The sequence below is a fragment of the Mercurialis annua genome, linkage group LG3 (genome assembly GCF_937616625.2).
Source record: "Mercurialis annua linkage group LG3, ddMerAnnu1.2, whole genome shotgun sequence".
Lineage (NCBI taxonomy): Eukaryota > Viridiplantae > Streptophyta > Magnoliopsida > Malpighiales > Euphorbiaceae > Mercurialis > Mercurialis annua.
The window spans coordinates 14918224-14940363 of record NC_065572.1 but is presented as its reverse complement, the minus strand read 5'-3'; the positions used below and the strand labels follow the sequence as shown (position 1 = coordinate 14940363).

General features: G+C 35.1%; 2 protein-coding genes across 3 annotated transcripts; one reads left to right on the top strand and one right to left on the bottom strand.

Moving 5' to 3' along the window:
- Window positions 1-9573: 9573 nt before the first annotated feature.
- LOC126671539 (uncharacterized) lies at window positions 9574-13879 on the top strand. The gene is made up of 16 exons (XM_050365315.2): window positions 9574-9749; window positions 9819-9931; window positions 10029-10137; window positions 10231-10295; window positions 10488-10526; window positions 10942-11038; window positions 11126-11216; window positions 11331-11394; window positions 11466-11542; window positions 11642-11720; window positions 11878-11957; window positions 12057-12141; window positions 12258-12394; window positions 12478-12523; window positions 12801-13289; window positions 13611-13879. Exons 1-15 carry the CDS (start codon window positions 9698-9700, stop codon window positions 13191-13193), a joined length of 1527 nt encoding a protein of 508 aa, XP_050221272.1. The 5' UTR covers window positions 9574-9697; the 3' UTR covers window positions 13194-13289; window positions 13611-13879.
- Window positions 13880-14483: 604 nt separating this feature from the next.
- On the bottom strand, window positions 14484-21709 carry LOC126673596 (mitogen-activated protein kinase kinase 3). Of its 2 annotated transcripts, XM_050367801.2 has the most exons (11): window positions 21538-21709; window positions 20742-20907; window positions 20412-20666; window positions 18011-18229; window positions 17750-17887; window positions 17407-17574; window positions 17171-17284; window positions 16947-17054; window positions 16055-16146; window positions 15392-15785; window positions 14484-14934 (listed from the first exon to the last, which is right to left on the bottom strand). In XM_050367801.2, exons 2-10 carry the CDS (start codon window positions 20841-20843, stop codon window positions 15425-15427), a joined length of 1557 nt encoding a protein of 518 aa, XP_050223758.1. In that variant the 5' UTR covers window positions 20844-20907; window positions 21538-21709; the 3' UTR covers window positions 14484-14934; window positions 15392-15424. The 2 variants fall into 2 exon arrangements, with proteins under 2 accessions (XP_050223758.1, XP_050223759.1); XM_050367802.2 differs by lacking the exon at window positions 21538-21709 and having other exon boundaries at window positions 20412-20631; window positions 20742-20833.
- Between the last annotated feature and the right edge of the window lie 431 nt (window positions 21710-22140).

Genomic DNA, 22140 nt, shown 5'->3' with positions numbered 1-22140 from the left:
AGTTTCTAGGTCAACCCACTCCATATAGTCGCAATCGTCAAAATGAGATCAATAAAATTATGATGTATTGAGGTTCATGTAGGGATTAACTACTAACTAACTAGCATTAAACTTAAGTAATCTAAGATAACCACCATAACACAAATGCACACTTAAAAGATGTCATTCAAACTACTTAATCACAATTCGAGTAATATTTTGAGTTCTATCACTTTATTACCAAAGGCTTTCAAAATCAAACATAGAAACAATATAGTTTCAAAATCCAACACACAACACTAAAAATCTAATTTTAAAAAAATATTCAAAAAACGACAGAATTTCAGACACACATTCGCACTTCAAACTCTCACTACTTTCAACAACAATAAACATTCAACAACAATATATACCCTTTTGTAATGGCATCTTAGAGATCTTCTACCAGGTTTTTCATATGCATAGAAAACATAGCATTTCAATCCCCCATGCTGGCATTCATTTTTAGGAGCTGAGCTACACGAAGAGGCATACGAGAACGCTTCATTTGTGCCTCTTGAAAATAGAGGCAAGTTCAACGGCCTAGCAATACCTAACAATCTTTTCTGGTCTTCAATAAACGTCGACAATGCAATAAACTAAATGGGGAGGAGGAAGGGTGAAGGGGAAGGGCGATTAGGAACATAGAAGCCCTAATTTCAGCAAGATTTTTGAGTTGAGGAAGAAAGGGGATGACCTAGATCGAGTAGGAAATTGAGGTTAAAAGAGAGGGAAATATTTGAGGAAGGAAACACACTGTTTTGCATTACCAAAATTAAACAAGTAAAACGACACCGTTTATCTGACTTATGAAACGGTGCGTAACGTATCTAGCACGGGTTGGGACAACATGACACATTCCGGTGCCACATAAGTTGATTTAAGCTGGAATCTCAAACAATATTATTGCAAAAATCAGATAGTTTATGTGTTTTTATGCCAAAATTAAAAAATCGTATTAAATACCAAAAATATGCGAAAATTCATATTTTTGGAGCATTTAAGCCTTTAAAATTTATTTAGATTTAGGTAAATTAATTTAAAATTTAAAACAATTTTAATTTGATTATGTTTTTAGTTATTTTTAAAAAATAAATCTTTAGATTTAGTTAATCGAATGATTTCATCCTTTAAGTAAAGAAATTGTCAAAAATTGAAAAATTGGGTACAATTGAAACAAAAAAACGAAATAAGAAAAAATTGACAAATTTTCAATATTAGGGTAAGATTAAAAAGGAGCTAAAAGGTCGGACTTTTTAAAATACGAGGCCTTTTTTTAAAAATAAAAATCATGTGAAAATTAATAATAGTTTTTAACTTTTTTAAGGATAGATTCGTAAAATTAGAGGCTTAATTACTTAAAAACCACCCACTTTGAACTTTTTTTTCGTTTATACCCTGATTTAGGAAAAAATTCATTTATACCCTGACGTATGTGTTTATGTTTCACCTCTACCCCGAGACACTAAATTAACCTCTTTTCATTTAAAAAAAGATTTAAAATAGTCCTTTATTTAGAGAAAAATTCATTTCTAATTAAACTCTAATTAGCTTAGGTTAAAAATGAAGAACTATTTTAAACTTTTTTTATATAAAAGAGATTAGGCCTAATTACTCAAAAACCCCCCACCTTTCACTTTGTTTTCGTTTATACCCTGACCTAGGAAAAAAGTCATAAATACTACTGACCTTGTCAATATATTTCGCCCGTACCCCCAACCCGAAGCAGCACGCGTATTTGTCCAGCGTGGCATCCATATCAGCAAAAAACCCTGAAACGCACCGTTTATGACTCTGACGCACCGAATATCTGACCAAACCATGGTTAGTGAGGTGGCAATTACTAAAACGGTGCGTTTTGTGTTTGACCTTAGTATTTACCATTCTTCCTCCTTTCAAAATCGTTTCTTTTTTACAGAAACCCTAATTAACAAATTGAAAACATTTGAGAAAAGCTAACCTAGGATTTTCCAAAGCAACACTATGTCTTCAGTGTCGCTAACTACGAGGGGTCTTGATAACGTGAGCAACGAGCTGTTCAATCTCCCTCCAACGAAAGAACGTAGCAGGTGCAGGCATGGAAGGTTGTATCTGTACACTTCATGGACGAAAACAAACCCGGGAAGAAGATTCTGGCGCTGTTGTAAGTCAAAGGTAACTTTTATCGTTTCTTCCATAACTGATGGGTGTGATTCTGTTTTTTTATTGAAGATCTGAAATTTAAAATTTATGTGCGAAATTACTGTTGTTTAACATGTCTAATGAAGTGTTGACTTGTTTTTTATACCCAGTTAGTAGAATTTCGTAAATTAAATACTTTTAGATTGGTGTTTTTTTGAAATTTATGGCTAACTTTAGTGTAAACCTATGGCTGTTAATTATGGTAGTGTCTAAAATCTATGTAACAGACCCCAGATGATTGCGGAGCATTTCGGTGGTACGATGAGGAGGTACCTTTCGAGAATATGATCAAGTTCGGAGTGCTGTTGGACAAAGTGAAAGGATTGACGGAGCAACTTGAGGGTTGTGAAAATACAATTTCAGAATTGAACATAACAATTCAGAAGTTGGAAGAGAATCGAGACAAAGCAACCGTTGCTTTTACGGAGATACTAGATGAGAATGATTGTCTGAGGAAGGAGAATGCAGAATTGAAGTCACAAGCCGAAGGATCGCAATCTTGTTCCAGGTTTTGCAAGAAAGCTTTGATGACCCTGCTGTGTTTTTATGTTTTCTTTTATTTTGTTATTCAATGATCAAGTAGTAGAAATAAGTAAGCTATTTATGGATGTGATGTATGTTTTGTGTAGGTCTTGAACTGTTGAGAGGACGAAGTTATGGTGATGGGAGGTGGTAGTATAACGAACCAGTGTACTTTTGTTAATTTAGGACTAATTACTAATGTAGTCCCTGTAATTTATGGTGCTTGGAGCTAATGGATTACTACCATAATGTAATAGTGTGTATTTAGAACACGACCTTTGTTATGGTATGATAATTATCTATGTAATATTATTGACATCTATGCGACAATTAACTATGTTTTGTTATCGACAATTAGTAATTTCATTTCTTGTAAAATTTGTGGTGCTTGGAGCTAGTGGATTACTACCGTAATGTAATAGTGTGTATTTAGAACACGACCTTTATTATGGTACGATAATTATCTATGTAATATTATTGACATCTATGCGACAATTAACTATGTTTTGTTATCGACAATTAGTAATTTCATTTCTTGTAAAATTTTGTGGTACTTACTGTTAGTAGTATAATGGTCCTATGAGTACCATTGGTAAGAACCCCTCTATGGCATGTGATTGTACATAAGCAAAAATAAGCAAAAATGGCATCGTGCAGATTACAATTACAATATTGATTAATAAGCACCAATGCAAATACTAAATATGTAATATATTAATTAGCCAAAAAAGCAAAGTTTGTAGAAACACCTTTGCTGTACATATTACTTCACATCCCGGTGAAGCCAAATAAGGTGAATATCCTAGGTAACTAAGCCTATTACTTCACTTCCTGTTAACCCTTACAACTGCACATCACCTATATTCCTTCATATCCTTCTGACCCAAAAAAAATATACATCACCTGTATACCTATTGTTTCACATCGAAGCACAAAAAATTAAGGTTTATATACCACCACCTATTGCTTCACATCGAAGCCCAAAAAATAAAGGTTTATATACCACCACCTTTTCTATAGCTATTGCTTCACATCTGTTTGAAGCAAACCAAAATTAAAGGTTTAAACTAACACCTTTTTACATACCAAAAAATCATAAAATCGAAAACTTAATAATTACGGTTGCATCTTCTCTTTCCCCTTCCTCAATGGGAGTTTGCCTAATCTTGGTGCTGCTGCTTGTGTTGCCGTTGACTTGAAAATAACTGATGTGGCCGCTCGGGAACCCAGGTTGGTGGTCGATCCTTCCTGCGAGGATATGGCTGGTCGTGCACCTTCGTTTGTTGTCGATCCTTCCTGCGATGACATTCGTGGCCTATTATTTCTTCTTGCCGCAGCGGCAGTTGAAACCGCTCCACTAACATATCTATTGCCATCGTCGGAAGCAGGCTGCATGAAGGATATTAAGATGGAATCATGACAAAGTGATTCAAATAACACAAAAAATTAAATGATCTCAGGCTCTAACTTAACCAAATAGACAGTAAATAAAATTTCAGGCTCTATTCAGTTATAGGCATGATATGCTGAAACTAATTACCTATAAGAGCATGAAAAGGCATATAACCTGCTTATTCAAGAAACAAAGACCTATGTAGAACTTAAGCAAGAAAGACAAAGCAAAATTCAATTCAATCAACAAAAACAGAAACGCAACAAAGACAAAGCTGCCCTACCATTATCATTTAATCCTCACAATTGTAAGCAACAAAGACCTATGCAGAACTTAAGCAAGAAAGACAAAGCCGTTTAGGATTAATCAACAAAAACAGAAACGCAACAAAGACAAAGACAAAGCAGTTTAGGGTTAACCAACAAAAACATAAACGCAACAAAGACAAAACAGCCCTACCATTATCATTTAATCCTCACAATTTTAAAGGAAAGCAAATTAAAGCAATTTATAATCTCTTTGGCTTCAGTCTCAACAATCAAGTATGTAAATTAAATAGTAATAAATGTGACAAGATTACCCTTGCAAAAATGAATCCAGAAGATGTGTTAACTCTGATCCCAACCCTTTCTGCAACCTGCCAAAAAAATAAATAAAAAAAAAATCAAACACATGCATAATTTTACATAAATTTTCTACTTATATTTGATGATTTTTACCTGGTTCTGCAGCTGTCTATGTGCCTCACTTCTTTGCTCAGGAGTTGATACATTCCTTTGAGCTGAAATGCTAGACTCAATACGCTCTTTGTTTATTTGTTTTCTGATTTTTGCAGCGGACGGTCCACTTTTAGTTTTGGCACTCCAATTTGGGCCTCTTGGCCTACCAGGACGACCCTGCAACAAAATAAATTATTTTTATTGCATATAATCATATAAAAATTAATGAACATGGGGATAAAATATTATACCTTCGGAGGCCTTTCAGTAGGGGCATTGTTTTTGTTGGGACAAGCACGTTTGTTATGTCCCTCGACAAGGCAATGACTGCATGTCATTGCCACCCCCATTCTTGCAAATCTCGGAGGCTTCTTGGGCTCTTCGTCAGGGTCTCGCCTTCTATTCTTCTTCGGACGGCCATGCATCTTACGATATGGTGGTGGCAGTATACCTTCCCCTCCTACTTTGGGCCACATTCTGTACCCGTTGATTGGTTGTAGACAAAATTCATAACCCTTCTTGTATTTGTCCTTCTTGTGCCATTCATCGACGTAGTCCTCAACGTCATACCGCATGAAGTTGATACACACTAGAGCATGGGGACAGGGTATGCCAGTAATATCCCAAGCATTACAAGTGCATGTCTTGTTTTTTAGGTTCACCACATACTGATCCTCACCAGAACTGACTTGAAATGCCCCTTTTGCAAGTTTTGCTTCACATGATCTCGTCATAGCCTGATTTTTGTCTATTCTCTGTCTGACCCTTGGACAAAGTGATTCAAAATGGTTGTCCATCAACTCTGACTTCACTGTCATCCTCTCCATCAATGATGTCCGGATGTCCTCGAGCATGTTGATTGCTTGTAGTTGTCTAGACTGAGAAATGTAGCCGTTGAATGTCTCCACCATATTGCTCGTAATCGCATCACACTTTGAATGAGGCCTAACAAAGGCTTTGCAAAAGATATTATCCAACTGCTTCACAAAATCATCATAAGCAGAATTCTTTTCATTTTTTATCAACTCCGTGACGCTTTCAAATTCTTGATGATTAGTCGAATTAACAGCTTTCCAAAATAATCGCTTCAGCTCAGGATCCTTATGCTTCTTCTTCCAATTTGCATATATATGGCAGGCACAATTACGGTGCTCCGCATAAGGGACCACTTTCTTAATTGCATTTTTCAATCCCTATTAAGAACAAAAAAATTACAGATAAGGCATGTCAAATGTACATAATAGGAAAATTAAATTGTCTCTAATTAATTAAATGAAATCATGAAGTAACTACAATACAAAATTAGTGAAAGTAAATCATGAAGTAACTTCATTAAAAACTCAGCCTGCCAACTATATCAAAATCTACTATTTGTACATAACAAGCCTAAACCAACAGAGCAGTAACAAAATAATGAAAAGCTGATTATTATTTGACATAAAATAACAATCTGATTATTATTATATCAAATTCTAAAATAACAAGTTTTGACTTAACAATTGTACATAACAATTTCACTTAAACTACCACAAATACACCCTGCCAACTCTATAAAATTCCAAATAAAACTCAAACAAGCATGAATTAGAATAAATTACCTTCTGTTGGTCGCTTATGAGAGTCAAATACAGACCCTCTCCAAAACCAAGATCTGCTATCAACAGCTCCATAAACCATGTCCAGGTTTCTTCATTTTCAGCTTCAGCGATCGCCCACGCGACAGGATACATTTGGTTGTTCGCGTCCCGGCCTACAGCACTTAACAAGACACCAACTACCAGTGTCTTCAGGAAACAACCATCTACACACAACACCGGCCGACAACCACTCCTAAACCCTTTTTTTAACCCTGAAAACCCAACGTAGTACCGCTGGAAAATCGGAGCGCCAGTTGATGGGTCATTAATGAAGTGGAACCGGAATAAACCTTCCGGGTCTACCCTTCTCAACTCTGCGTCGTACGATCTGAATTTAGTGTAATGGGTTTCAAGAGACCCTCTGATGATAGTCATTGCCGTATTTTTCGCTCTATAGCAACATGAAGTTGTGACTGTTAGTCCAGAATACTTGTCCTTGAGATCACCTATCATATAACGGGGTTTGTATGAAGGTTGTCGCCTAAACTTCTGAATAAACTCTTTCGCCACCCACTCTGATGTCGCTTGCCTGTTTTTCGATGCTCTCTGACACGTGTGCTTGGTCTCCAGCCCCGTGATCCGAAAGGAAGTGCACGACTTTCTCCTACTAGCATATAACCTCCATGTGCAACCGGGTGCACATAAAGCTTCAACCTTATACTTCTCACTCTTTTTCCAGCGTATATCGTGGCCATTGCAGATAGCCCACTGCTGTACAACATATCTCACTTGTACCTTGTTCATGAAGACCATGTACATTTTAAATTGTAAGTCTTCATGGTTCCACTTCGGGTTATAGAACACTTTGGTTCGTCGCTTCCTCTTTTTAATTTCTAAATTTTCCCCATCGCTGCTAAATGGCGTGAGCAGCTCACCATCACTATCCGCATACACACTTCCACCATCAGACTCTTCACAACCAGCATAGGCATCTAAATTCCCAACTGCCCCTCCTTCCCAATACTTTCCATTTATACTTGCAACACCTCCAGGAGCTTCAAGCATGCCATCCAAACCCAACCCATTAATGCTATCAATGTCATTACTTCTTAATTTTTTCTTTTCTCTCCTAGCGTTTGCGTACTCATCATCAAAGTCACTCCCACCTTCGCTAACGCTAACATCATCACTGTCTTCATTGCTGCCACATACATATGTGCTGTCAGAGTCATCATCTACACTACCGGTCTCCATTTCAGTGGCTTCATTTTCAGCTGCTATTTTTTCAGTTGCCGCAGGACCTTCCTTCTCAATGGTAGCAATTTCAGTAGCCACATCACCTTCATTCTCAGTGGCTGCATTCTCAGTGGGTGCATTCTCATCCTCACAGCCCTCTATTGCATCCCTAACACTTTCATCTACATTGAAATGTTCAAACTCTTGAGTTGTCTTCTTACACTCTATAAACATTTGAACATTGCCAAACGCGTAACCCTCGCTGAACAGCCGTCTAATACCATCATCATCCTTCACAAGCGTAACCTTATTCCAATCCCCATTAGGTTTGTAGTACCCGATGCGACTGATTTCTGGGTACCCCAAATCCTTAACCCTTTGTGCTATGTCGGCCATTGTAAGATTCTCGTCCTGATACCAATACCCTTTTAGTGATTTCCCACCCATAACAGTAATGTATCGTGTCCCAATCATCTCTACATCGACCCACACCTGACATGGTGGCCTGCCAAGAAAAAGGACATACTAACATCAACAAACAACCTATGTAATCATACAAACAACACATATAAAGTCCTGCAAACAACATCCTAAGAGAGAATACAAATTGCAGATCACAATTCAATATTAGCTATACACATTTAAGGGGTATTGAATTTGATACCAAAGTAAAAACTACAGAGAACAAAAAATGTATGAGTTGATGCTCTAGCAAAGCAGGAAATTATGTACCTTCTTCTAAATACCAAAATCCATAAAATTACCCCAATTTAGAAAACCCTAAAAATCCAATTTTACAAAATCCCTAAAATTACCCCAATTTACAAAAACTCTAAATGCAGAATTTATCAAAGCAACCTACAATTACACCCATTGACAGTAGAAAAAATTATAACTGAAACTAACAGGCTGAAATTCGACAGTTCCTAGGATTCAAAACAACAAACCTTAAAACCGTAATTTATCATAACAAATGAAAAAAAACCCTAAAACCCAAAATTAGTTGTTACAAATTCAACCCTAATAATTAAATTTTCCATAATCCCTACAATTAACCCCATTTACAAAAACCCTAAAATCAAAATTTTCACAAACCCAAAAATTAAACCAATGAACAGATACAACCACAGAATACGATTAAGCTCTTACCTGTAATTCTCGGGTCTTCCTCTTGGATGTCCTTTTCCAAATGTATGTTCGTTTTCTTTTCTTTTACCCATTACTGAATAAAAACGCTATTCAAACCACGAAAACAAAACAAATCTTCGTCGTTTATTACGTGTTTAAGCTGACGAATAAGTTCATGTTCGACGTTTTTTTCTTCTGCAGTTTTGAGGGTTCAGAGCATGAAGAGTTTAGGGTTTTTTCTTTTTCAGTTTTAGGGCTTCGATTTTACTACGGAAGAATGATAAATCCTAAGAGTTTAGGGTTTTTTCTTTTTCAGTTTTAGGGCTTCAAACACAAAACGCACCGTTTTAGTAATTGCCACCTCACTAACCATGGTTTGGTCAGATATTCGGTGCGTCAGAGTCATAAACGGTGCGTTTCAGGATTTTTTGCCGATATGGATGCCACGCTGGACAAATGCGCGTGCTGCTTCGGGTTGGGGGTACGGGCGAAATATATTGACAAGGTCAGTAGTATTTATGACTTTTTTCCTAGGTTAGGGTATAAACGAAAACAAAGTGAAAGGTGGGGGATTTTTGAGTAATTAGGCCAAGAGATTAATTTAGTGCCTCGGGGTAGAGGTGAAACATAAATACATACGTCAGAGTATAAATGAATATTTTCCTAGGTCAGGGTATAAACAAAAAAAAAGTTAAAGGTGAGTGGTTTTTAAGTAATTGAGCCAAAATTAGATTTGAGGTGGTGTATTAAATTCAGAATTTCAACCGGGGCGGAATAATTTGAGTGTTTCCTTATTCCCGCGTGGTTGAGAACGATAACATTTTGGCGCCAAAATCAAATTGAACAATAATAAGAAAACAAAAACCCATTTCACAAACCTAATTTCCTCCATTGCTCTCTCTCTCAAATCTCTGCTGCTTCTAATGGATTCCTTATTTCAAGGCATCAGATCTAGAGAGCTCAACGGTTTCAAAGGTAAACATTAAAAACTTTGAATTATTTTTTAAGACTGCGATTAATTTTTTTTTTTTTGGTTTAAATCAGTTAAAAAGCGTCCATTTATTGGAGATAAACCAGCAGATTTTACTGAATTTGGAACCCTAGCTATTGAACACTATGGTGAAACAACGCCTCCTTTAGCTATTTCTTTTGCCAAGGTAAAAACTTGCACTAATTACTAATTAGCTTTGTTTAATGTTCATGAATTGATTGATTAAATAATTATTTAACTGAGTTTTTTTAAATTATGTGCAGACTAGTAAAAATTCGCATATTCTAGCCGTGTCGGATGAGGATGGGTATTTGAGCTTGTTTGATGCTAGAAACAAGTTTTCTTGTTATGAATCTCATCAAGAATGTTCAGGTATGTTAACCTATTCAGCTCTATTACTTTTGAATTTTTTGCTTTAGTGATTTTAATGTTTACGTTTGTTGCGATTTTGATTGATTATTGCAGATAATGCTAGAATCGCTGAATGGGCGGCTCATCAGAATGCTATATTTGATATATGCTGGATTAAGGTGCTGTTTTATCTTATCATGCTTTATAACATGTTTGGACAGTTTGGCTAGTAAATCATTAGCATCAACTGCTTCATAATCTCTTAATTCAATGAACTTGTTTATGACTTGTGTTTTGGACTGAACCTAATGAGTTTATCATGACAGCTTTTTATTTGATGCTGATGTAAGTTCTTTTTACATACTTCTCAGGAAGATACCAATTTACTTACAGCTTCAGGCGATCAAACTGTAAGTAATCTCTGTGATACTGGTCTATTTCTTGTCAATATTTAATGGCTTGAAGTATTAATTGTCATTAAGTTGTTGAATATTATTCATTGAACAGGATTGTTCCTTGAATGCAACATCTCAAGATTGTTTTGAACAAACCAATTTATATGGCTGGTGACATCTTTCTAAAAGATTTAGTTGCTTTATTCCATAATTAACTGCTGTATGCAGCACCCAATTCATAAGTTTGAGTGAGATCTAACTCTTACATCTTCTATTAGTTTGAAGTAACTATAGAAAATTAAACGGTTACTATATGGTGTTTGACTTGGTGTCATAAGTCTAGCATCTGAAACGGGTTGTTCAATTTTATGATGTGGTATTTCATATTTGCTTCCAGAACTTGCCAGATTAATATTTGGTTGTTGGACAGATTAAAATATGGGATGCACAAGAGAAGAAATGCGTTGGAGTTTTAATGGGGCACACAGGAAGCATAAAATCTATGTGTTCGCACCCGACAAATTCTGGTAGGCGTCTCAAAATGCATTTTAATTGTCAAGGTTGATAGTTTGTTCTGATTGCAGCACTTCAATAATGACTGATCTTTCCTATAGATATTCTTGTTTCTGGCTCAAGAGATGGCTCTTTTGCCATATGGGACTTGAGATGCAACGCTGGTTCCACAAGTGAAATAACATGCACAACGTGAGTTACATCTTTCTTTTATTTAACTGGGGGCATTGTGTAGCTGAAAATATTTTTCACCTGCTTTCTTATTCATTTGGTATTTGTTGACGCATTCTCCTTTACCTCATCCAGTCCAACTTCCGTAGTCAAAAGAGCTCATCTTTCACCTTATGCAAAGCGGATTAGGAACGGAAAGGTTAGTATATCTCTAGTTTTTCTTTGCATCCAAGTGCCATTCATCTAGTTAACACTCAAGTTCGTTTTCAGGCGGCTTCCATGAGCATTACGTCAGTTCTTTATCTTAAAGATGAGGTCTCCATTGCCACTGCTGGAGCAGTTGATAGGTCAGTTAGAACTACTGTGTTCTGAGCTAATTTGAATTCCTTTTTTGAAATGATGTTGACTGACATATTCATTTTAATCAAATACTGGTTAAATTTCAGCATTTTGAAATTCTGGGATACCAGAAATCTAAAGGCTCAGGTGACACAGGCCTGCCCTCATCCTAAATCAACTGGAAAGGTAATATATGCCATTAAGCAATAGAAGCTAGCTTGCAGTTCCCCTCTAATCTTTGGTATATCTAATGTTACAATAGGTCTGTATCAGTTTAATGTATTGAAATTTGCAGCTTACGAATTATTTACATGTTATTATTGTTTTCATACCTGTATTTCAGGAGAGAAAATTGCATGGTATATCTAGCTTGTCCCAGGATTTAAATGGAGTGTTTATTACTGCTTCATGCATGGACAATAGGTACTTTGCACTTTCCAGTTTGAGGAGCATGCTTTCCTTTGAATTAATTTACATGTTAGTATTATTGTGACGCATCTTAACAATTATAATCTTTGTCAGAGTCTACTTGTACAACAGTCTTCAGCTTGAGAAGGGTCCAATGAAGTCATTCACTGGATGCCGAATTGAATCCTTTTATGTAAAAGTAAGATATTCTGAAGAAGCTGTAAAATACGTCTCTTATAAGTTTTAAGCATCGAGTACTCTGTTGCCAAATGCAGCTGAGCTGACGCATTATAATGTGATCTATCTAACTTGCAGTCAGTAATCAATCCGGATGCAACTCAAATTCTTAGTGGTTCTAGTGATGGAAATGCCTACATATGGTCGGTCAACAAGCCTGAGAGAGATCCCATCACATTGAAAAGCCACGATGGAGAAGTTACAGCCGTAGATTGGTATTTCTTTTAGTCCAAATGCAATTCTCCTCAAGAACCTTTTCGCAAATATATGCTAACTATTTTCCAATTACCCATCGCAGGTGCCCTTATGATGGGAAGATAGCAACTTCTTCAGATGACTTCACTGTAAGAACAAACTCAGGCTCATGAATAATATTTACTCGAACAACTTAAATATTAATTTCCTTCCTGAACTTGCATATGATTTTGGTATTAATTGCCCATCATATACAAGATCACGGGGTAAGATATTTGACACGAACTAGAACATTCAGCTAACCTATATTATTAATGTTTGATTATACGCTACTCCAAATATTTTTTTGTAGTTATGTGGGTTTTGACTTCCATCCATGTATCTTAAAGCATGTCTAATTTACTTCAACAACTCTTAATTTGATAGGTTCGAATCTGGAACATACAAAGCAACGACTGTTCAAGCTCAAGATCACCATCTTCTGTTCGAAGAAGAGTAATGGCGATTCCAAGTGAAGAATGTAAAAGACTATTAACATATGAAGAACCAATAAGCCTTGCAAAAACTTCCAATGATTTGCACACTTCAGATGAATTCCACCAGCACAATGAGTCTCCAATCTCTGTCAGAACGCCTGCAGTGAGCGCGCCCGCAATGAGTACTCCTGAAACCCAGAAGAGAAAGTTTGCATCAGTTTCTGATTTAAACGAGTTTTTTGACAGAACTCCTGAAGCTGCTATGGCAAGCCCTTCTTCTGTATTGAACCCTCCATCTTCCTTGAAAAGAAAAACCATTCGTGATTACTTCATAACAGCGTAAAGAGATTTTTACGTAGTATAAGAGGATTTATGTGCAGCATTCCTGTGGGTGGCCTTCTTCATCTGAGTTATCAGTGCCCATTTTCAGATCAAATTGGTAAGTTTCTTGCATTGACTTTAATATTGATATTCTCCCTAAACTTGCATGGAATGGGCAATTAACATCAAAATTAACTTTTTTTGTCAATTTAATCCCTGATTGTGCTAATTTTTATCAATTAGACTGAATGCATGTATGAAATTTGAAAACAACTATAGGGGTTTAATTTGGACTGATTAATAAATTCAGGAGACAATTGATAGAAAAAGTTAAGTTTAATGTTTATTGCATGTTTAGGAGCCAAATGGATATTTAATTTTTTTTCTGCTTGCGATCAGTTAAATTTTATGTTAACTGTGTTGCATCTTTATTTTGCAGGGTCGAATCTGAAATAATACAGCAAATATTTTTGTAGGCAGTATTTTGTCAGTTAAACTAAGGCTGCATTTTTTTCTTGGACTGTACATTTAGTTAAAGATGATTGTAGAAATCAAATATGTATATTTGTAGCCTATATAATGATTATCATCCCTCGATTCCATAGAGAGTTAGTTTAAAAAAGATGAAAAAAAAAAATCTATTTTGTAGTTGTTAACTAAGGAAACATTTTCTTTTTAGTTGTGATCAATATACATTTATTTATTTAATTATCAAAATTACTAGAGTATCCTTTAGTCCCGATCTATGAATTTTTCATGCACCTATCCAATAAGGTGTTAGAAAATCTAACATAATTTTCTCTTTTTTCTCATTATTTTTCTTTTTTCTCATTTCTCTAACACCTCATTGGATAGATCCATGAATTTTTCATGCACCGGGTCTAGGTAAGAACTTCCCTTGAGAGTAATATTTGCTTTGCTATTAAAGAATTTATCTAGTAAAGTGCTTAGACAGGTTAATTTCACTTCTATCTCTTTTTTTCTTAAAGTTAAGTCTCCTGTGTTAATTAATGACTTTCGTCCAATAGCTTGTTGCAATGTTATTTACAAATCTATTTCTAAAATTCTTCGTAAATAGATCAATTAATATCTTAGGAAAGATTGTTAATGATAGCCAATCAATTTATATTTCTGGTAGGAATATAGCTAATAATATTCTCCTTGCTCATGAAATTATTTTAATCGGTTAACGAGGACTTTATTGTCTTTAATACTTAATGTATTAAAAAACAATTTTTGGAAAATTGAAAACGAACCAAACAAATTATTCTCACTTGCCAAGTAATTAACTTTCTGAAAAAATATTTTCATAAAAAAAAAAATCTGAAAAATATATTATTACGAACCAAGCGAAGGCTTAAGAGTTTTCATTTTAATTACAGGTATCACAAACAGTACAGATAAAAAAACATAAACAAATGTGAATACCAGAGATTAATGCTGCTTGTCCTTTATGGTTTCTTATTCTAGATTATGCACATTTTTATGGTAAGAGGGGATTATTCTGGTTTATCTCATGTTGAGCTCTAATTTCCTCTGGCTCATCTGCTGCACTGAATCCACTTTTCAAACAACCTACCCTACACTTCCAGGTTCGGTTTCTCGCTGATTTGGTTTGAAGGCAAAGATGAAACCTACCAGGCTAACAATCAGGGCATCCTTGGCGTTGACGGAGACAATGCAATCTCATGGTACGGCAGATTTTAGGTATGCTAACCAACGCTTGTCAGCTTGGAGCTCTTGCAGTAGAAATGGTTAACAATCTGCGACAGAAACGAAATTTGCTAGACATTTCAGAATACGCAAACTTATCATTTGTCAAAGAAATTTGAAAAGATGCATAACAGAGATTAAGAAGACTTAATGTCTTTGCAAGCAATTCAAACACTGTCGAATTACAGAGACCAAGACGACTATAAATAACAATCTTAAGGGACTTCATTATCAAAATGTCCACTGAACTTGCATATGATAAGAAATTAACATTAAGATTAACTTCTTTTTTATCAATTAGTTCCTAATATTATCACTTCTTATCGATGAGAGAACAATTAACAAAAACATTGGGCTAATTGATCGAAACTAGCAAGTTCGTGGGACTAATTGATAAAAGAATTAATTATGATATTAATTTCCATCACATGCAAATTAAGGGGGAAATTAATATTTAAGTAATTTCTACGACAAAGAGAACTTGCAAAGCATTGTTGAATCACTAACCTCGGAGAAGACAAATCTCACAGGTTAGATATTCTACTGGGTGATATAAAGATCTTGTTTAGCTATAACGTAGCGTCCAACAGTGTTTCCTGGTTCTATGATGAACTGTTCTTGAAATGTACCCATACGTTTGCTGGCGATATCAATTGAAAGATCTCGAAAATTTGGCAATCCCTCTACTTGCAAACCATCCCCACAAATGAGAAACTGATTTCCAATAATAAAGGACCCAGATACGCGGATTGCAACTCCGTCTTGACCATGGGCACGGCATTGTAATTTTTCCACAACATGTACAAGCCTTTCAGGAGGCCAATCACCTGCTAGTGTGGTCCGGATGTTCGACAGGGTTGCAAAGACATCCTTAGGACCAAATGATTGTTTCCCTGAGAAACTAGAAAGAAGAAAGAGCCTATTTTTAGCCAATATAAAAGGCAATAAAACACAAACATTCAACAGTTTCAAACTGAGAAATAACAGATGTTAAAGGAATTTAAAAACATTTGTTGCCTATTGTAGTGCATAAAAAAGTTTGTTCTTCTGTACGAATGAGGCCTCGGATTTCATAGGAAAGAAAAACAATGCAAGTCATATTGTCTTTCTATAAGTAAGTTTTTTCACTTCTTAGAACAGATAAGTGATTGTCATTGCACAACTCAGTACCTAAAAGTTGAACCTTCGTTATAGAGCGTCTTGGCATGCTGCCAATGCTCCTCAGATCCATCAAATAGCAAGTAATAGTGCATTGCCAACATCTGGTCATGTAAACCGATGCATTAAAACCAAATAATAGAAGTTTTTTATTTTCTTATGAAATGTAAGAATTAACTATACAATACTTCCGGACTATAATGCACGAAACCTAGAGGAAGCAGCATTTCCCCATTTCGGACACTATTTTGTTTACGAAGCTTTCAGAATCTAAACCTAGAGGAAGCTGCATTTCCCCATTTCGGACACTTTTTGTTTACGAAGCTTTCAGAATCTCATAAGAAGCATTTCGAAGCTGTCTCCGTGAATCATAAAAATTGAACACCCATTTCCTAATAGGAAACCTATTTCCCAACTAAAAAAACCTAATGAGTTACCTATATATAAAAAAAAATCTCCTACAATCCACAATACAAAATCTTCTTCTTGCTATAAACACAATTTCTATATTATAGTTTACTTTTTATGAATTTAAATTTTAGTTATAAATTTTCATAAATATACAGTAGTTTATTTACATGAAAATATATTTTTTCTAAATAAAATTTGATATATAATTTTTCTTACAGTTTTTACTATTTATTTATTATTTACAAGCTTTCTCCATGTTTCCGTTTCTTATATTTGAAAAAAGTTTGTTCCGCCGTTTCTGTTTCCATGCAACATAGCTTCCAAAGAAAGCATATTAAGGAAACTCAAAATTCACGGCTAGAAGATAAAAAAACATTTATAGGAACCAATCAGTGACTAAATCATAAATGTCATATACTTATTAAATTGGTATTTTTTACATGTTTGCTGATATAGAAACATCTACAAACACGTTTGATAGTCAGATACTTACATCTGCCAAGTCCTTCAACTTTTGTGTTGGATCGAAAACATTACGGACAAATGCTGCTAGGTCTACACCTGACTCTGCATATTTGAGAATAAACGGGTGCAAAAGAAGCTGCAAGAAAAAGAAATGTATATATAAAAGGACCTGATGAAATGTCCTAATTCAATTCAGTTCCAAATGTACAAGGGCATTTCAAATCCTGCAAATTCCATCAATCATTTGTTTACCTGGTCTGCTGTTGGCCTGGCATCTGGATCCTTTTGCAGGCAAGCATCGACAAATGAGCAGAATTCAGGAGAAAAATTGTGTTTTGATGGTGATGGCGATGGATCTTCCAAGATCTTCCATGACGAATTAATAATTTTAGTTTCACCAAAACAATACCATGCGTGTAGAGGAAAAGTTTGAGCACAACTTTCAGAAGTGAATAAATAAACCAATGGGCATCAATATGCTATCTCACCTGTAACATAAGGTTGACAGGTCCTTCATTAGCTGTGTATGGGAATTCACCTGTGCCACACTCAAAAAGTGCAAGACCAAGGCTCCAAATATCAGCTGGATAAGAGTAACTCTCATTTCGAATTCGCTCGGGTGACATGTATGTAACAGTCCCAACAAAAGTAGCACACTGGCAAAGTATACAATCAGGAAATATTAGCACACCTTTATCAATTCATGACAGATATCTGGAACTCTGAGTAACAAAGAACCCATGGTCACTAACCATTGCCACTAACATAAATGAGAACTGATCAACTGATAACATAAATGAAAACTGAGAACCCATAGCTATTGTCACTAACCATTGCCACCGAATTCTCCAGGCCAGCACTTATCCCAAAATCTGTTATTTTTGGCTCCCCCTTCAGATTTATGAGCATATTTGCTGGTTTAATGTCTCGGTGGACTAGATACCTAACTCCATGCAAGTAGCTTAGGCCCTTCAAGGGAGAAAAGATTACAAGAAAGAAGTTACGAACACAGCCAAAAATGAATGAAGAAGTGGCATGGATCAAGTTACAATAACAAGAAAAACCAACTAAAATAGGATATAATAGCCTCACATGCAGAAGCTTTTGAAACATAAATGAAAGAATTGGTTCTGGTATCTTTTTCCGCACTCGTAAGATGTCAGCCAATGATCCTCCATCCATATATTCTAAAGCAATGCTTATTTGCCCTGAGTCAGGAGTATAAAATGCTCCATGAAACTCCACAAGACCTTCGTTACAAGGTGCCTCGCACAGCGTCCTTATTTCCGTAAGAAGTTGTTGTCTTTTCTCCTAATGATCAAAAACAAAGTAACTCACATAGTTCCGTGTGGCAATAAATGATACTTCTACCCATGGCACTTTGAAAATTAAACTCCCACATCAAATTTGTATGGGCAATGATTTGAGAAGCACATTCCCAAATCTAAACTGTGGAAACAAATGCAAAAACCATTGCTACAGTGCTACAGTTACCTGGCAAAATCTACGCCGAAGAATTGACAGAGACCAAAGTTTAACCATGCCAAAAGCATAAACAGTTTCCTTTTCTTTTTTACCTTGTTTGTATCTGATGAAATTTTTTATTCTGAAGTTTTGGATCAGGCGTATTTCTCATAATAAAATTGTAATCAGATAAGTTAAATGTAGTCCAAATGGAGTATTAAACTTATTTTAATATATAGGGTAGTTATAATTTTTATAAGGAATCTTCATAGAAAAAATATTAATTTTTTGTATGTTAAATTCACTTGGTTATCAAAGTTTGCCATGAAACAAAAAATAAAGACTTATACAATTTAAATAAAGTTTAAAATTAAATTATGATTAGTAGAAATATGTATGTAATATTACTATGTTAGATATAAATTATAATGATATAAAATTTCCAAAAATTGTTCTGTTGGTGTCATGACGAATTGTAGCCTATTACTTCTTCTAAAGTCACACCTCGTCCACACAAGTGAGCTATGCAGGCATACTCACCACACCGTCTTCCAAATTTCCAATTTGTATTGCCAGTCATATTATTCAACTAATGTTAACATCTAGGTAGCACAAACACAGACACGGACACGACGAAACAGTGTCATTTTAAGATTTCCTATATAAAAAAAGTAAAGTTTTGTGTTAAATGTTTAGTGTTCGACACGTTTCCGAAACGGAAAGTGTTGATTGAATGAAGTAGCTTACCAGACCTAGAGGCCAGACATATGAACTATCATTACCGAGGATATATAATGATGCTCAGATCATGTGGAATGAAATATCTTAAATACAGTTCTTCGACAAGAGTCGTCTATAAGTAATCTATAAGTACTTAAAGCAGAACACAGTAACTGAAAGTACACTACTTGTAATCACAACTCATAGAATTAATATATGCACTTGTTCTTGAAAGCATGATAAGAATCCCAGGGAAATATAAAAGAAAACTATTATGTAGCACAGAAATGTTGATACCAAAATGCAAAACGATAAAACGACATTTTACAAGAATAAGTTATAGAGATTCAGAGACGTTTCCAAAAATGAAAAAATGAAACGCGGAAAAGATAAGATTGGAGAAGTTTCCTCGTCCAGACAAGTGAGATATGCACACATACTCACTACATCGTCTTCCAGTTTGTATTGCCAATCATGTTATTCAAGTAAAGTTAACAGGCACAGAGGCTAGGCATGTGAACAGGCACTATTGAAGATAGATAATGATGCTCAGATCATATGAAATGAAAAATCTAAAATACACAACAGGAGTCGTCATATAGGTACTAAAAGCAGAAAATACTTACTGAATGTAAACCAGTTGTAATCACTACTCATAGAATTAATATATGCACTTTTTCTTAAAAGCATGATGAGAATTACAGACTATCCCAGGCTACGTAGCACAGAAACGTTGAAACTGAAATACCAGAATGGAAAACGATAAAACGACATTTTTACAAGAATAAGTTATAGAGTTTCAAAAACCTTTCCGAAAATGAAGAATGGAACGAGGAGAAGGTAAGATTAGAGAAGTTTCCTTGTAACAAATTCCTAGCATATTTGATAATATATACTCCCTCCGTCCCATTCTAATTGAACATAATTTCTATTTTGGTTGTCCCATTCTAATTGACAATTACTATTTATAGAGTACTTTTCACACTATTTTTCTCTTTTTACCCTCTTCAATTAATGCAATTAGAAAGCATATTTTTAAAAAGTTGTGATGCATTTAATGTAATATGAGGATATAAAAGTAATATTATCAAAATTTCTTAAATAATGTGCAATTGAAATTTTCTCAATTAGAATGGGATAGAGGGAGTAATAGGTAAAGATATAAGACTCGAAATTAAAATAGTACTATAGCTCATGAAGGGGAATTTGAATTGTAAGTACCTATTACATCACCCGTACAAAATGTATCTGTCAATCTTTGCATCCAAACATTGTCAGAAAATAAGAAAATGATGGTAAAAATGCATACCTTTTCAAAAATATTGATTTTCTTGAGAGCAAGAATTCTATGGGTAGGAATATGAATAGCTCTCTGAACAACACTGCTAGCACCACTACCTATTGCTCCAAAAATTCTCATCTCATGGGATCCACATCGATAAGTTTTCTCAACATAGTCTGTTTCTTCCAGCGGTGAAGACGACGACTTTTGAAGTCCCAGCTCATTTATGTTATAAACTCCATATGATCTGCTCAATAAGTTAACAGTCCCACCATCTGACAACTTTAAATGCCAAATAATATGTCACTAAAATACCTTCAACTTGTCAACCAGTTTATCTTTATAACGGAAACTTACCATATAAGAATCACTAGGATCCAAGGTTGACCCCGCTGAGAAGCCTTTTTCAGCATCAAATAACGGTGCAAGTTTCTTTCTTAGTTCTTCCAACCCAGCCATGATCTAATCAATTCCCAGCTTAACAACTCAATTCAAGAATTCATAATGTTCCCATCAGTTTCATCTGCACATACAAAATTATACGAAAAAGAAATAAAGTGAAACTCAGTGATAATACTCAAAATTGATGTTGCGAAATTCAAGCGAAACTTCATCAAGTTTACACGACATCTCCAATTTCTAGCACTTCAAGCACCTAATAGAAATTCTCTTGACTATGTTATGTTAGAAAAATTACAGCGACACGACGGCGCCATAGAAACATTGTAGCTGGTTTCTGTGCTAGCCCTAAATGCACATCCATAGAACCAGAATACAAATCTATCCAGATTCCGTCGCCATAAACGTAAATCCGTAAAAGTACCAATACCACAGTGGATAACATGAAAATTAAGTTAAAGCAGAGCATTTCTCAAGATTGACTTCAGTGGCATACAATAATTCACACAATATCTAAGCTATCATTAACCAGTTCTTCATTATTAATTTTTTATTTTCATGACATAAATTAAACTCATAAGAAGCCAAATTCATAAAAAAAAAAAATGAACCCAGAAAAATTTAAAGGTAAAAATTAACAAAAATCAAGAATGGTAGATTAAAATTGAAATCTTTGGCAAAAACAAATAATCAATTATAAAATAAAAGAAAAAAATTTAAAAAATAAAGTAAAATTATGGAATGAATATCTTACAGTTGTGATGTTCTTGTGTAGAATCAAAACTGAAACTGAATTGTTTAATGTTTAGTTGCTTTGTCTGAACAAATCGGTAACTTGAAATGGTAGACTATGCTTTTCCAGGCGGGCCGGGTTAAACAACAGTTACGAACTTAACGACTTGCAACCCGTTCGGTAATTTCAGTTGTAGAAGTCCATCAGAATGGGCTAATAGAGAGTCTATCTTTGTCGAGCATCAGACCCAAAATATTGTTTGCCTCTAAACTTTTCTTTAAAATTGGCAAATAATAATGAGAAAATTACATTAATAATACGGGCTAATATTACAAAAATGCTAAGTTGCTAAATTCCTTTCATTAATGCTAATTTACTGTTTACATTAGAAAGCTAAAATCGGCAAATTATTACAATTTTTACCTACTTCATCTAATCCATACATGTGTCCCTTTAATTGGCAAAAAAGTGACAGATCAATACATAACCCACATTAGGTTTTACTATTCAGATAAACAAACAATCCCTTCACAATCTCTCATCTTCTTCTTCCACGAATATAATAGCCCAACACTCACCACCGCCACAACCAGTGGCGGAACCACGGGAGGGCCAGGAGGGTCG

Coding starts and splice junctions, on each gene's coding strand:
- LOC126673596 (XM_050367801.2), bottom strand. CDS start 20,843: ATGGCTGGGTTGGAAGAACTAAGAAAGAAACTTGCACCGTTATTTGAT. Junction 17,888..18,010: donor TGTTTCAAAAGCTTCTGCAT/GTGAGGCTATTA, acceptor TCTCCCTTGAAG/GGCCTAAGCTACTTGCATGG. Junction 17,055..17,170: donor CCAGGCCAACAGCAGACCAG/GTAAACAAATGA, acceptor TTTTTCTTGCAG/CTTCTTTTGCACCCGTTTAT.
- LOC126671539 (XM_050365315.2), top strand. CDS start 9,698: ATGGATTCCTTATTTCAAGGCATCAGATCTAGAGAGCTCAACGGTTTC. Junction 10,138..10,230: donor ATCTCATCAAGAATGTTCAG/GTATGTTAACCT, acceptor TGATTATTGCAG/ATAATGCTAGAATCGCTGAA. Junction 11,721..11,877: donor ATCCTAAATCAACTGGAAAG/GTAATATATGCC, acceptor CCTGTATTTCAG/GAGAGAAAATTGCATGGTAT.